This window comes from Leptopilina heterotoma, unplaced genomic scaffold, assembly GCF_015476425.1.
Source record: "Leptopilina heterotoma isolate Lh14 unplaced genomic scaffold, ASM1547642v1 Lhet_67, whole genome shotgun sequence".
NCBI lineage: Eukaryota > Metazoa > Arthropoda > Insecta > Hymenoptera > Figitidae > Leptopilina > Leptopilina heterotoma.
In genome coordinates, this window is record NW_025111155.1 from 116395 (window position 1) to 129150 (window position 12756).

The 12756-nt window shown below is 27.6% G+C and overlaps 2 protein-coding genes across 2 annotated transcripts in view; one reads left to right on the plus strand and one right to left on the minus strand.

The window, feature by feature from the left end:
* The window catches only part of LOC122510134 (uncharacterized protein K02A2.6-like), a 41905-nt gene that overhangs the window by 10691 nt on the left and 18458 nt on the right, over window positions 1–12756 (minus strand). The window lies entirely within an intron of this gene.
* LOC122510130 (probable 2-oxoglutarate dehydrogenase E1 component DHKTD1 homolog, mitochondrial) overlaps window positions 912–12756 on the plus strand; it is a 30738-nt gene continuing 18893 nt past the window's right edge. Inside the window, exons 1-4 of the mRNA XM_043624564.1 lie at window positions 912–1195; window positions 1671–1963; window positions 3186–3405; window positions 3483–3829. Of these exons, the coding sequence (XP_043480499.1) occupies window positions 1072–1195; window positions 1671–1963; window positions 3186–3405; window positions 3483–3829 (984 nt within the window). The 5' untranslated portion in view covers window positions 912–1071. The remainder of the gene's footprint in view (window positions 1196–1670; window positions 1964–3185; window positions 3406–3482; window positions 3830–12756) is intronic.

Genomic DNA, 12756 nt, shown 5'->3' on the forward strand with positions numbered 1-12756 from the left:
TTTTCTTTACCAAAACGGCCGGAAAGGTTTCTTGAAAAGTTTAAGTCCTGGAACAGAAAACAAAGAAATTTTATAATCTATATAATATAAACTTGAAAAGTACATAGGAGTTTTTTTTATATCAATTTTTGTAGAAATGGTGCTCTTTTTTTAGTAAAATAATCAATTTTTCGACAAAAAATAAAAAGTAAATTGTTTATAAAAATTAAAGTTTATATCCAATTAAAAAAATCCTATGTAATTTTCAAGTTTATATTATATAGATAATAAAATTTCTTTGTTTTGTGTTTCAGGACTTAAACTGTTCAAGAAACCTTTCCGGCCGTAAAAAAAATAGTCGATTTTTACTATGAAATTTACCGCCGCCATTTTGTTATAAAATTTTTAATAAAAATTTTTTTTCTACTCTTCAATATGTATTTAATAAACCCTCCAGAAAGAAATCCTATTCTAGTTTCCATTTTCTCAAAACAAATCATCAAAGATATAGGTCTCTTTTTCTGACTCTAGGGTAGTGTTACCCCTTAATAAATATGTTAACATCGATAAATATATTTATTGTATTAATTTTCTTAGTAGTTATCATTAATTGTATTATTTTTACTATAACTTTTTAAATGTTTTTCTATTTTCTACATTATTTTATTTGTTATAATTGTTTTTTTTTTATTTTTTTTGTGTATTATAAACTCGGCATTAACTATTCCCCACTAAAAAACGACTTAAAAAATAGTTTTTTTAAATCCTTCTTTGGAAAAAATTTTTTTCTTTTATAGTAAAAAATTTGTTTACACTTTGTTTTTCTGCCCACAAAAATAAAAATGACCAAATTGAAGAAATATAGCGAAAAATATATCTTTCTCTTCCTCCCACTTTTTTCTCTCGTAACGCAACATGAAAATTAAAGATATCGTTCAGCCATATTTCATAAGCAAACAGATAAGACTCGACGAGAGGCTCGTGTTTTGATATAAAAGAAAAAGGAACAAAAATACGAAAAAAACTACCGAGAGAATGGAGTGAGAACTTTTTTTAAGTCAGAGACAAGGGGGATCAAAGTTTCTTGCAGCCATGTATAAAACTGTTAGCACAATTCGGTGGAAAAACTTGTTTGATGGGAAAAACTTCAAAAGATATTATAACAGTGGCACTGGAGTTTATGGTCATCGACCCAAAGAACGAAATCATTATCAAGGTAAGTTATTTAACACATAATTGGATGTTAAACTATTTACTATAACTGCTTTTGTCAATTAACTTCTTGTTTCATTATTTATTTAATGAGAAATAACTTAAGTACATAATAGTTTCCTAACAAATTATAAGGACAGATTATAAAGACAAATAAAAATAAAAAAAAAGATAAATTATATTACTAGTTGTAAACTGAATAATATTTACTAATTCATATTTACTAATCAATAATATTAATTATATAATTAATTAACATTTATGATTACTTACTAGTTAATATTTATTGATATTTATTAGTTAATATTTTTTAATATTATTTAGTTAATATTTATTAATTAATAACATTTATTCATTCATCCATTTTATTTATTACAATATTTCCATTTTTTCTACTTTTTTCCTTGACATTTGGTTCCAAAATTTTTTTAACGATTAAAAATTAACGAAATTATTTAATTTTATTTATCTGCGAACAGTGCCCAAGGAGAAATTGGAGACGAGAGCGAGGAACAGTAATTTTTTTCGACTTGTGACAGCATTTCGTGAACACGCCCATAAAGAAGCGAATATAGATCCGGTTTCATTCGTCACAAAACAAGAATCATTGCCTGAATTAAATCCAGAGAGTTATGGACTTACTTTAACGGATAGAGTTTCACTTGAAAATTTAATAATTACAAATAAATCTGATGTTACAATTGCTGAGGCCATTGAAACATTGAGAAATATTTATTGTGGAAATATTGGCGTTGAATTTATTCATTTAGAGGTACAAAATTTATCTTTAAAGCACAAAATTAAGTTTAATTAATAAATTATGTGAATTGATTAGATTTGAATTTAGCATATCACTAGAAATCCGCCATTTTGAATTTTGAAAGTATATATTATATATATCATATTATTATATATTATTATTATTATTATTATTATTATTATATATTATTACATATATATTATTATATATATTATACTCGTAATCAGCAACCTCAAAAACCCCAAGGTAACATGATTCAAACGGATTCGTTGAGTTTTTCAAAATTCAGTCGCCATATTAGGTCCGCCATTTTGAATTTTTTGAAAATTTTTTGAAAATCTGATATTAAATTCGTAATTAGGAACCTCAAAAACCTCGGGGTACCAAGTTTTAATAAAATTAATCAAAATTTAAATTTTAGTCGCCATATTGGATCCGACATTTTGAATTTTCAAAATCTGACATCAAATTCGCAATCAGCGACCCAAAAAAACCCCGAGTAACAAGTTTCATGCGAATTCGTTGACTTCTTTTTAAAATTAAGTCGCCCTATTATATCCGCCATTTTGAATTTTGAAAAAAATTAAATTTGTAATGAGCAACATCAAAATTCCTAGAGTACCAAGTTTTAATTAAATTGAGCAACATTTATAATTTTTAGTCGCCATATTGAATCCACCATTTTGAATTTTGAAAATTCGATATTAAATTTGTAATGAGCAACCTAAAAAATCCTAGGATACCATGTTTCAATTAAATTGAGTCAAATTTAAGATTTTTAGTCGCCATATTGGATTCGACATTTTGAATTTTTTAAATCTATAATATCATATTGATTTTAGCAACCTTAAAAATCTTAGGGTAGTAAGTTTTAACTAAATTGAACCACTTTTAAAATTTTTGATAACATTTTAGAAAAAACGACCTCAAAAACCCTAGGGTAACAAGTTTTAACTGAATCCAGCCGCCTTTAAGATTTTTGATTGCCATAATGGATCCGCCATTTTTAATTTATTAAATCTGCCCTTAAGTTTGGAATCAGCGACCTCAAAAATCTAAAGGTTTTAACTTTGATTAATTTTCAAAATATCAGTCGCCATATTGGATTCGCCATTTTGAATTTTTTGAATCTAACGTCATATTCCATTTTTTCGGCTCCAAAAACCCCAAAGTAATATAAGTAATAAATAATAAGTTTTAAATTAAATTTTATAAAATTTTATTTTGACATTAGAGCGAAGAAGAGAGAGAATGGTTTGCGGAGAACTACGAAAAATTCTACCAGGAAGCACTGAGCGAGGAAACTCGTCGGGTCATTGCAAAAGACGTGCTCAAAAGCCAGGCTTTCGACAATTTTCTCGCCGTCAAATTTGTCACGGTAAAACGTTACGGTGGAGAGGGAGCCGAAACAATGATGTCATTTCTTCGGGAACTATTTCAACTCTCTTCAAATGGTAAAATATTGTTTGAAAAAATTTCAATTTTTCAAAACAAAAAAAGAAAAGTGAAAAAAAATCTTTTTCCAATACAGAACTGGAACATTTAATTTTATGTATGCCACATCGTGGACGTTTAAATTTACTCACGGGAATGATGAATTTTCCGCCGGAGAAGCTATTCCGAAAATTAAGGGGCATATCAGAATTCCCAAATGAGGCAAAAGCGACTGGCGATGTGATTAGTCATTTTATATCGTCCGTAGACTTTAATACAACCGGAAAAAGTCTTCACGTTAGTTTACTACCAAATCCATCACATCTTGAGGCAGTAAATCCAGTTTCAATGGGTAAAACACGTGCGGTTATGCAGGCAATGAATGATGGCGATTATTCCGAAAATAAAACCACACGCTGGAGCGATAAAGTTTTAAATCTACAGGTAATTCTACACGGAGAAAGATAGTTAGCTGCTAATAGCTTCTAGTGCTATTTTCCTAATTGATGACAAAACATTCTAGTTAGATTTCTGTATTACCGACAGTAGAAATTATGGTTTTCGTAAAGGTTTTTACTACTTATGCTTTTAACTAAGTGCCGCACAGAAGTCTGAGAGCCGAATCTAGCTGGTCAAAAGTCAGAAAATCGAAGTCTTCAAATACACTTTTTTTATGAGTTTATGATTTATAATATCCATTGTGCTTGCACCAGAACATTTCAACCATTAAACAAATTTTTTATTGCTTTATCGATCATAGCTTGAACGTGTGCCTCGCGTATAGCTGTTTTTGCCATAAAACTCACAGCTTCAATTCGGCTTCGATTATTCCAGCTTTAAGGGTAAGTCCAAGGTGTAAAATGTAAACAATCCAAAAGGTAAACAAACCCAACACAAAAATCGCACTTTTGTAACAGCCATTTCTCTTACAAAAATTAACATTTTTACACTTTCTCTACAAAAATGGAAAATTAGAGTATCAAAGATTCCAATAAAATTGTTTTTGACTATGAGCAATAAAAAGCAATTAGTAAAGTAACTAATTAAAATGACCTGTAAAATGGCATTTTTGACGCGTCGCGAAAAATAAACTGCTTGAGTATATCAACCGCACGGACGATGAAGAAGTTTTTACCCTTTCTCTTGTAATTTCAAGGAGGAAAGGGAAAAATTTTCCTTTCCACATGTTGAAGATCCAATCGCTGACATAAGACTTCTTCATCATCCGTGCGGTTGATATAGTCAAACAGTTTTATTTTCGCGACGCGTAAAAAATGCCATTTTACAGGTCATTTTAATTAGTTATTTTACTAATTGCTTTTTATTGCTCATAGTCAAAAATGATTTCATTGGAAACTTTAATACTCTAATTTTCCATTTTTGTAGAGAAAGTGTAAGAATGTTAATTTTTGTCGAAGAAATGGCTGTTACAAAAGTGCGATTTTTGTGTTGGGTTTGTTTACCTTTTGGTTTGTTTACATTTCACAACTTGGACATACCCTTATTAAATAATATGCATGAATCAATTTAGCAGTTCATTACACTAACTGTTAAGTATTATAACAATTATCCCTCTATTTTTAATCCTGATATTGAAAAACAACAATCAAGGTAAGTATTCACATCCCTGCTGGAAGTAAAGGGATAGAAATCCTATCTCTTTGAATATTTTTTTATCTTTGAGATAGAAAGAGATAAAGTTTCTCTATCTTAGTCTATCCCCACTTTATCACTTCAATCACTTTTTATCTCTCCTTGTGTATAAATCTTTTTCAATAACCTTTATTTGATCTCTTTTAATACTTTCAATATCCACACCTATATGTTTCTATCTCTAACTTCATCTAAGAATATACTTATCTCTTTTAATAATCTTGTTTCTATCCCAGGCTATCCCTTTTTTATTCCCCTCAGTCTATTTCTATATTCCCTTTTTATTCAATCTCTTTTAATAACTCTTACTTTATCGCCTTTTATCCTCTTACTATTCACTTCTTTCCCTTTCTATCCCTATTTAAATCTCAGTCCATACTTGTCTCCTTTTATTACTTCGGTTCTATCAGAGTCTACCTCTTTTCTATTAAATTTAAAAAAATTCGATTTTTTCTTTTTTCTTAATCTTTTTCAATAACCTTCATTATATCCCATTGAATCCTTTTTCAATCCCCAAAGATAACTTTTTATACCCTTTTCAATGTGACGATTTCGTGATAAATAAAGAGAAATTAAAACTTTAAAAAGGAGATCAACTGAGAGATAAAGAGTGATAGAGTAAGAGATAAAAAGAGATCAATACAGTTCAAAAATTTAAAAGGTAGTTCAAGAAAAATATCTTCCAAGCTAGCGTGGCTGAGTGACATGTGTATTCGACTTGCGTCCCTAAGTTTCAGGGTTCGAGCCCTCCTGCGTGCGAGATTTTTCAAATTTGGTTTTAAGTGTTATGTATATAATGTTGGTCAATAATGTGAAATGAAATATAGATTTAAACAATAAATAATAATTTCATAACAAATAAATAAATAACTTCATTTGTTAAAAATAGGTAATAAATAGAAGTACGAAAACTCTAAAAATATTTTTTTTAAATAATAAATTCAATTGAAATTGTAATACTTCATAAAGTCTTTAATATTGTTAATAATATTGGTTAATTAATTCTTTATATATTAAAAAGGATAAAAATTTGCAGCAAAGAGAAATAAAAAGAGATAAAAGTACGTAGGTATAAAAAGAGATAGATAGGGGATAATAGGGTATAAAAAGAGATAATAATTTGGAGATAAAAAGGTATAATATTTCGGGTATGCAAAGTGGCTATTTCAAAGGGATAGAAAAAACTTTATCTCTTTCTATCCCCAAAATTCTATCTCTTTCTATATTTTTACTTCCAGTAGGGATTATTTATATATACACGGAGAGAAGAGTTGCAGTAAATGTGACAGAACGCGTTTAGTAAATCATTTAGTGCACCGGTTAGTGGCGCCAACTGTATGTTTAGTATAATACACTACGACACCTCTCTGTTTAGTAGAATATACTGTTTGCTCAGTGTATCTTACTATCTTACTAAACAGTGCAGTAGATGGCACTGTCTGTACCGTCAGTCCAAACCTAACGATTCTGTTTAGTAGATTTAACTGCCATGTCAGTAGAATCTACTACGCCCTTCTCTCCGTGTATATATATATATATTACTAGCTATCGGACCCGTCTTAGTTTCTGCTAATACATCTGAAAGGGTATCTACAATAACCGGGAAATAGCCGGGAACTAAATTTTACTGTTAAAAATTAATAATTAGTTACTATTAACTATTTCGTTAGAAAAATATTACTATTTGAATCAGTGACAGATTTTTTTCTATCAAATTTGTTATTCAGGAACAGAATTTGTCAACTTGTAGTACTTTATGCGTTTTTAGTACTGCAATTAATGAATTAAAAATTAATTCTCATTTTCCACCAGCTTTTGGAGTTATAGTAGAGTCTAATTCGAAATAATTGTGTCGCAATTAGACCCTACGTTACGACAGCTAAAACCTAAATAAAACCTATATGTTTAGGCTGAAAGTAGAGCTTAAACTTTGACTCGGGTCTGTTTATATAAATATTATATCAACAAAAATTAAAGTAAAAAGCAATTTTTAAAAAAAATTAATATAATAAAACTTTTTTAATTTGGTAAGAAAATTACCGATTTTTCCTGGTCAAATTAAATTCTCAGCTATTTCTCGGTTTCCCCACGCAATTGGTAGACACTCTGTCAAATGTAGAAACTAAAACCCGTCAAAGACTGGCACTGGTATATAACATATGAACTTAAAAAAGAGTATTTTCATAAAATAAGTCAATTTTTTAGCCATCTGCAGATTTATTTATGGTTAAAACTTAAAATCAAGTAAATTTAAATTTGATTAAAAAAATAAACCGGGAATAAATTTTGGATAAAGTCGGGAATTTTGTTAAACAAACATAGACACCCGGCTTAACTTTTGTCTTTACATTGCTCAAAACATTTTTAAAAGTTAAATCTAAAAGTAAATAATGTAACTTTTTACCACCTAAGCATTTACCCAGTAGCATAATGATAATATCGTATCACAGGTGACTTACAATATTCTTGACATCCTGCGATATCATTTTTTTCATAAAATATTTATTATAAAACATCCCCAAAAATACTACTGACTTAAGCTTGATAGTAGTAATTAATAACAATTATAATTTTTTCGATTTTTTGATGTCGAAAATATTTTTACACTTACATCTTAGTCATAGGATTTTTTGTTCAACATTATGCTAAAATGTGACAAAATAACATGTAATACTCAATTATAGAGAGTTTAAAAGCAATTCATTAAAAAATTCCCCCACAGCACCGAAACTTTCCTAAAAATTTATTAAATATTTACTTGCAATATTCGGAATATTTAATTGCAATGTTTATTGAAAGTTGTGTAAAGATTTAAATGTCCCGATTAAATAAATGTTCAGTGTGAAAATTTCCTGAACATTTAAATGACATTTACGCCTAATTATAATTATAACTAGCTGTCGTACCCGTCTTCGACGGGTTGTAGTTTCTGATAATGCACTTAACAGTGTATCTACCAACCTAGAAAACCGGAAAATAGCCGGGAATTTGATTTGACAGGGAAAAAATAATAATTAGTTACTATTGTCTATTTCATTAGGAAAATAATACCATTTGAAACAGTGACCGACTTTTTATTATCAAATTAGTTATTTTTAACTAATTCAAATGCAGAAAACAATATTTCTCAATTTGTAGTACTTCAATCAATATAATGTATTAAAATAAATCTAAAATTTCCTCCAGTTTTTTGAGTTATAGTACAGTCTAATTCGAACTAATTGTATAGCAAGTAGATCCAGTTTTTCTCGGTTACATTAAATTCCCTGATATTTTACGTCTTTTCTGGTTGGTAAACACCCTGTTAAATGTATTATTAAAAAAAACCCGTCCAGTAAACCAGGAAAAATTTGGACAAAGCCGGAAATTGTTTTAAACCAAAATAAACACCGTGTTTAACTTTTGTCTTTACATTGATCAAGATATCTCTAAAAGTTAAATCAGAGAGCCCACAAATACTACTGAATTAAGCTTCATAGCAATTGGTATCAATTATAATTTTTTTAATTTTTTGATATTCAAAACATTTTTATACTTACATCTTCGTTATAAGAAAGTATTTTTGAAAAATTATGCTAAAATGTGACTAAATAACATGTAATACTCAACTATAGAAAGTTTAGAAGCAATCCATGAAAAAATATAAAATTTAGAAATGATTTGTGTTAAATAAATTTATTTATTAGAGTCAAGTATTTATTTAATTAATCCAATTAAGATTTATTTGATTCAACTAAATAAAATTATTTAAACGAAATAAATTCTTATTAGATCGAAATAAAAACTTTTTAAATAAGATATTATTTTTCAAATAATTATAATTACTTGAATCATATAACTTTTTTTAGTGTAGCTATAGTAAACTAAAAGTTATTAATGTGAACGAACATTATCTATATTAATAAAATCAGATTACTATCTGTACATTGCTCCAAACTTGAAAATTTTTATATATTTTTTCGTTTTGAGACATTAGAATTCTAAAAATGTAAAAAAAATTTCTGTCTGTCTGTCTCTGTCTGTATGCAAAACTTTGTTCGCGCATCAATTGAAAACGGTTCAACCAATTAAAGTGAAATTTGGCAGTCTATTAGGTATTAAAGTAACTTACAATCATAGCCTTATCCGATTAAAAAATATTAACTTGAACAAAAGTTATGACATTTTTCCAAAAAATTCAAAAAAACAAAAAAATGCAAATTTTTTATCTTTTGTAAAATGAATGAAAAAACTATCCTTAGCTAACTTTTTCAGATAAATACAACCCATTTCTACGATAAAATTTTTAAAAAAGATGTATTTTGAAATTTTTTTTCGTTTTTTTAGATCAACTTTTTTCTAAGAAAATAGTGATTTTTAATCTTTAAGCAAGCTTTTCAGGAAAAGTTATTAAAGTTTTTTATTTAAAGATCAGTATGTAAAGTAAAAAATTTGCTACATTAAACAAAAATAATTAGCTAAATGCCATAAAAAAGAAGGAAAAATGTTGAATTTTAAGAAATTCGGTTTTTTGAATTTTTGATAATTTTCCATAATTTTAGATTTTTTACCGAAGGGTGGAGATAACAAATTAGGTAAAGTATTTTTTAAGAGCACAAAAATTATAAAGCTAAATTCTATAAAAAAGAAGGAAAAATGTTGAATTTTAAGAAATTCGGTTTTTTGAATTTTTGATAATTTTCCATAATTTTAGATTTTTTACCGAAGGGTGGAGACTATTGAATAAGTAAAGTATTTTTTAAGAGCACAAAAATAATAAAGCTAAATGCCATAAAAAGAAGGAAAAATGTTTAATTTTAAGAAATTCATTTTTTTGCATTTTTGCTATTTTTCCATAATTTTAGATTTTTTACCAAAGGGTGGAGATAACAAATTAGGTAAAGTATTTTTGAAGAGCCCAAAAATAATGAAGCCAAAAGCCATAAAAGAGAAGAAAAAATGTTGAATTTTAATAAATTCGGTTTTATGAATTTTTGCTAATTTTCCATAATTTTAGATTTTTTACCAAAGGGTGGAGACTATTAAATATAAGTAAAGTATTTTTGAAGAGTACAAAAATAATGAAGCTTAATGATATAAAAGAGAAGAAAAAAATGTTAAATTTTAAGAAATAATTATTAATTAATTAATTATTAACTAATTATTAATTATTATTAATTAACTAATTATTAATTATTAATTATTAATTAATTTATCCCGGGTATTTTTGATTTTCCGCAGATTGGTAGAAACATTGTTAAATGTATTGGTAGAAACTAAAACCCGTCGAAGACGGGTACGACATGACAGCTAGTGCTATATATTTTCAAAATTTTTAAAATTCAAAATTTATCTTTTGAAATAATTATTGTCATTAATTTTACTTAAATTTTATACAGGGTTAATTTTAGTATTTTTTATTACAATTTAGTCATCAGAATGAAATTTGAGTTTTTCATTTTTTGATCATTAATTAATAAAATATAATAGCAATTTTGAATTCTGTGCAACATACTGACAAAAGTCTCATATTAATTATATGGATATTGTTAATATTCTGACCTAATAGAATTTTTTTAAGAAAGTAAACTTATGATTTCAACAACAAATTTTTATTGTTGACCTAAGAAATACAACCGTATAAAAATTAATTACAAAAAAATTTCAATTTTTAAACTTTTTAATTTTTCAATATTTAAATCTAACACTTTTTATTTGTTATTCAAAATTTTATTATTCTGACGATTAAATCTTCATAAAAAACACTAAAATTAACCCTTTACCAAGTTTAAGTACAATTCACTAAAGTATATGAAAAAACTAAAAATTTCGAATTTTCGAATTTTTGAAAAAATGGCATAACTTTCGTCCATATTAATATTTTTTAATCTACTATCGCTAGGATTTTAAGTTAGGCTAATGCCTAAAAGACTGCCAAGTTTCACTTCAAACGATCGAACCGTTTTTCCGTGATACGCGGTCGAAAATTTGCGGACATACATACACACATACACACATACACACATACACACATATACACATACACACATAATTTTCTTAATAGTATTTTCGCATTCCTTAGAGTGTAAAAAGAAGGAATATAATAGAAATTTTGAATTCTATGCAATGTACAGACAAAAGTCTGATTTTATTAATAAGGATTATAATTAGGCAAAGATTTCATTGAAATGTTCAGGAAAGTTTCGCGCTATAAACATTTATTTAATCGGGATAATTAAATATTTACACAACTTTCAATAAACATTGCAATTAAATATTCCGAATATTGCAAGTAAATATTTAATAAATTTTTAGGAAAGTTTCGATGCTGTGGGGGTGTAAACTTTGAAAATTTGTGATTTTTTAAATTTTTACATTCTCATAATATGAGAAAGTATTAGTTTTGGTCGAAAATTGACTTTCGCTAATTTCATGAAATCTCGACGTTTTGGGGTACCCTGAGTCCGAAAAGCATGGTCTAGAAAAGTGTCTGTCTCTGTATGCCTGTCTTTGTGTCTATCTGTAGGCACAATGGTGTCTCTACGATAACTTTTGAAAAACTTATTGTGTCAACTTGCAACTTGGCATGCACAAAGTTAGTGTTAAAATACAGATCGAGTTCTTTAGCCAGCCATTTTCGTCAAAAACTACAGGACTTTCAAAATTTTGAAAATTCAATTTTTTCAAATGTCAAAATTTTTAACTTTATATTACTTTAGATTAAAAAAATACAAACAACTTTCTTCTATAACATTTTTTCATAGAAAGTTAAATTTCGTTTTTTTAATAAGTTTTTGGGTCAGTCCATCTCAACTGTGTTAAAAAAATTTCTTTGATTTAAAAAACTTTTTAAAAATTTAAAAAAAACTTTTGTAAAAATCTGTAGTTCACAACAAAACAAAAAAAACACTTTTAACCGTTTTCTGAAATTTAAAATTTTTGTTATTTTTTTTACATCAACACCTTTAGGTTACTTGAAATACTTTAATTTAAGATATTTAATGTACTTTTAGATTTTAGAACAATAAATTACGTGTTTTATTATATCTTAATTTAATATTATTGACCGACAGATTAGCTCAGTCGGATAGATGCCTCGCTTGGCGGTCATTTAAGCAGGTTCTACATGGGATGCCCGACACGACAAGACGTGCCCCCTCTGCTCCATCTACCAAATACTTTCCCCTACTCACGGAGGAGAAGTTGGTATTGAAGAGGGGGCCCGTTTCACGTGTCGGGCATCCCATGTAGAACCTGCTTTAAGGACCAAGGGTATAAGTACCCTTGGTTCGCGCCCATTTGGCTTGGTATTTTTCCGGCACGTGAGAAAATCTAAGCGGGAGGTTTGACGTCGAGGTATAATGATGGATTCCCGGTCATTTTTCCGAAAAAAATTTTCCGAAAGCAAATTTCCGCAAGTTATTTTTTCCGAAAAATCATTTATTCCGAAAAAAAAATTCCGAAAAAATTTTTCCGAATCTAATTCTTCTCATATAAATTAGTAAAAAATTTTGCCAAATGAAAAAATTAAAAAAAAACAATTGAAATCTGTTTCTTAACCAATATACGAGACAGTCTGAAAAATAACTTAAAAAGGCTTGCAGAACAAATATCTTAAATCGAATCAGTTTTGAAAAAGTTTAACCTTTTAAAATAAAGAAAACTTTGATCATATGCAAAATGACTAAATAAACAATTTTTGTAAGTTTTAAATATTTTTCTTGAAAATTGATATTTGT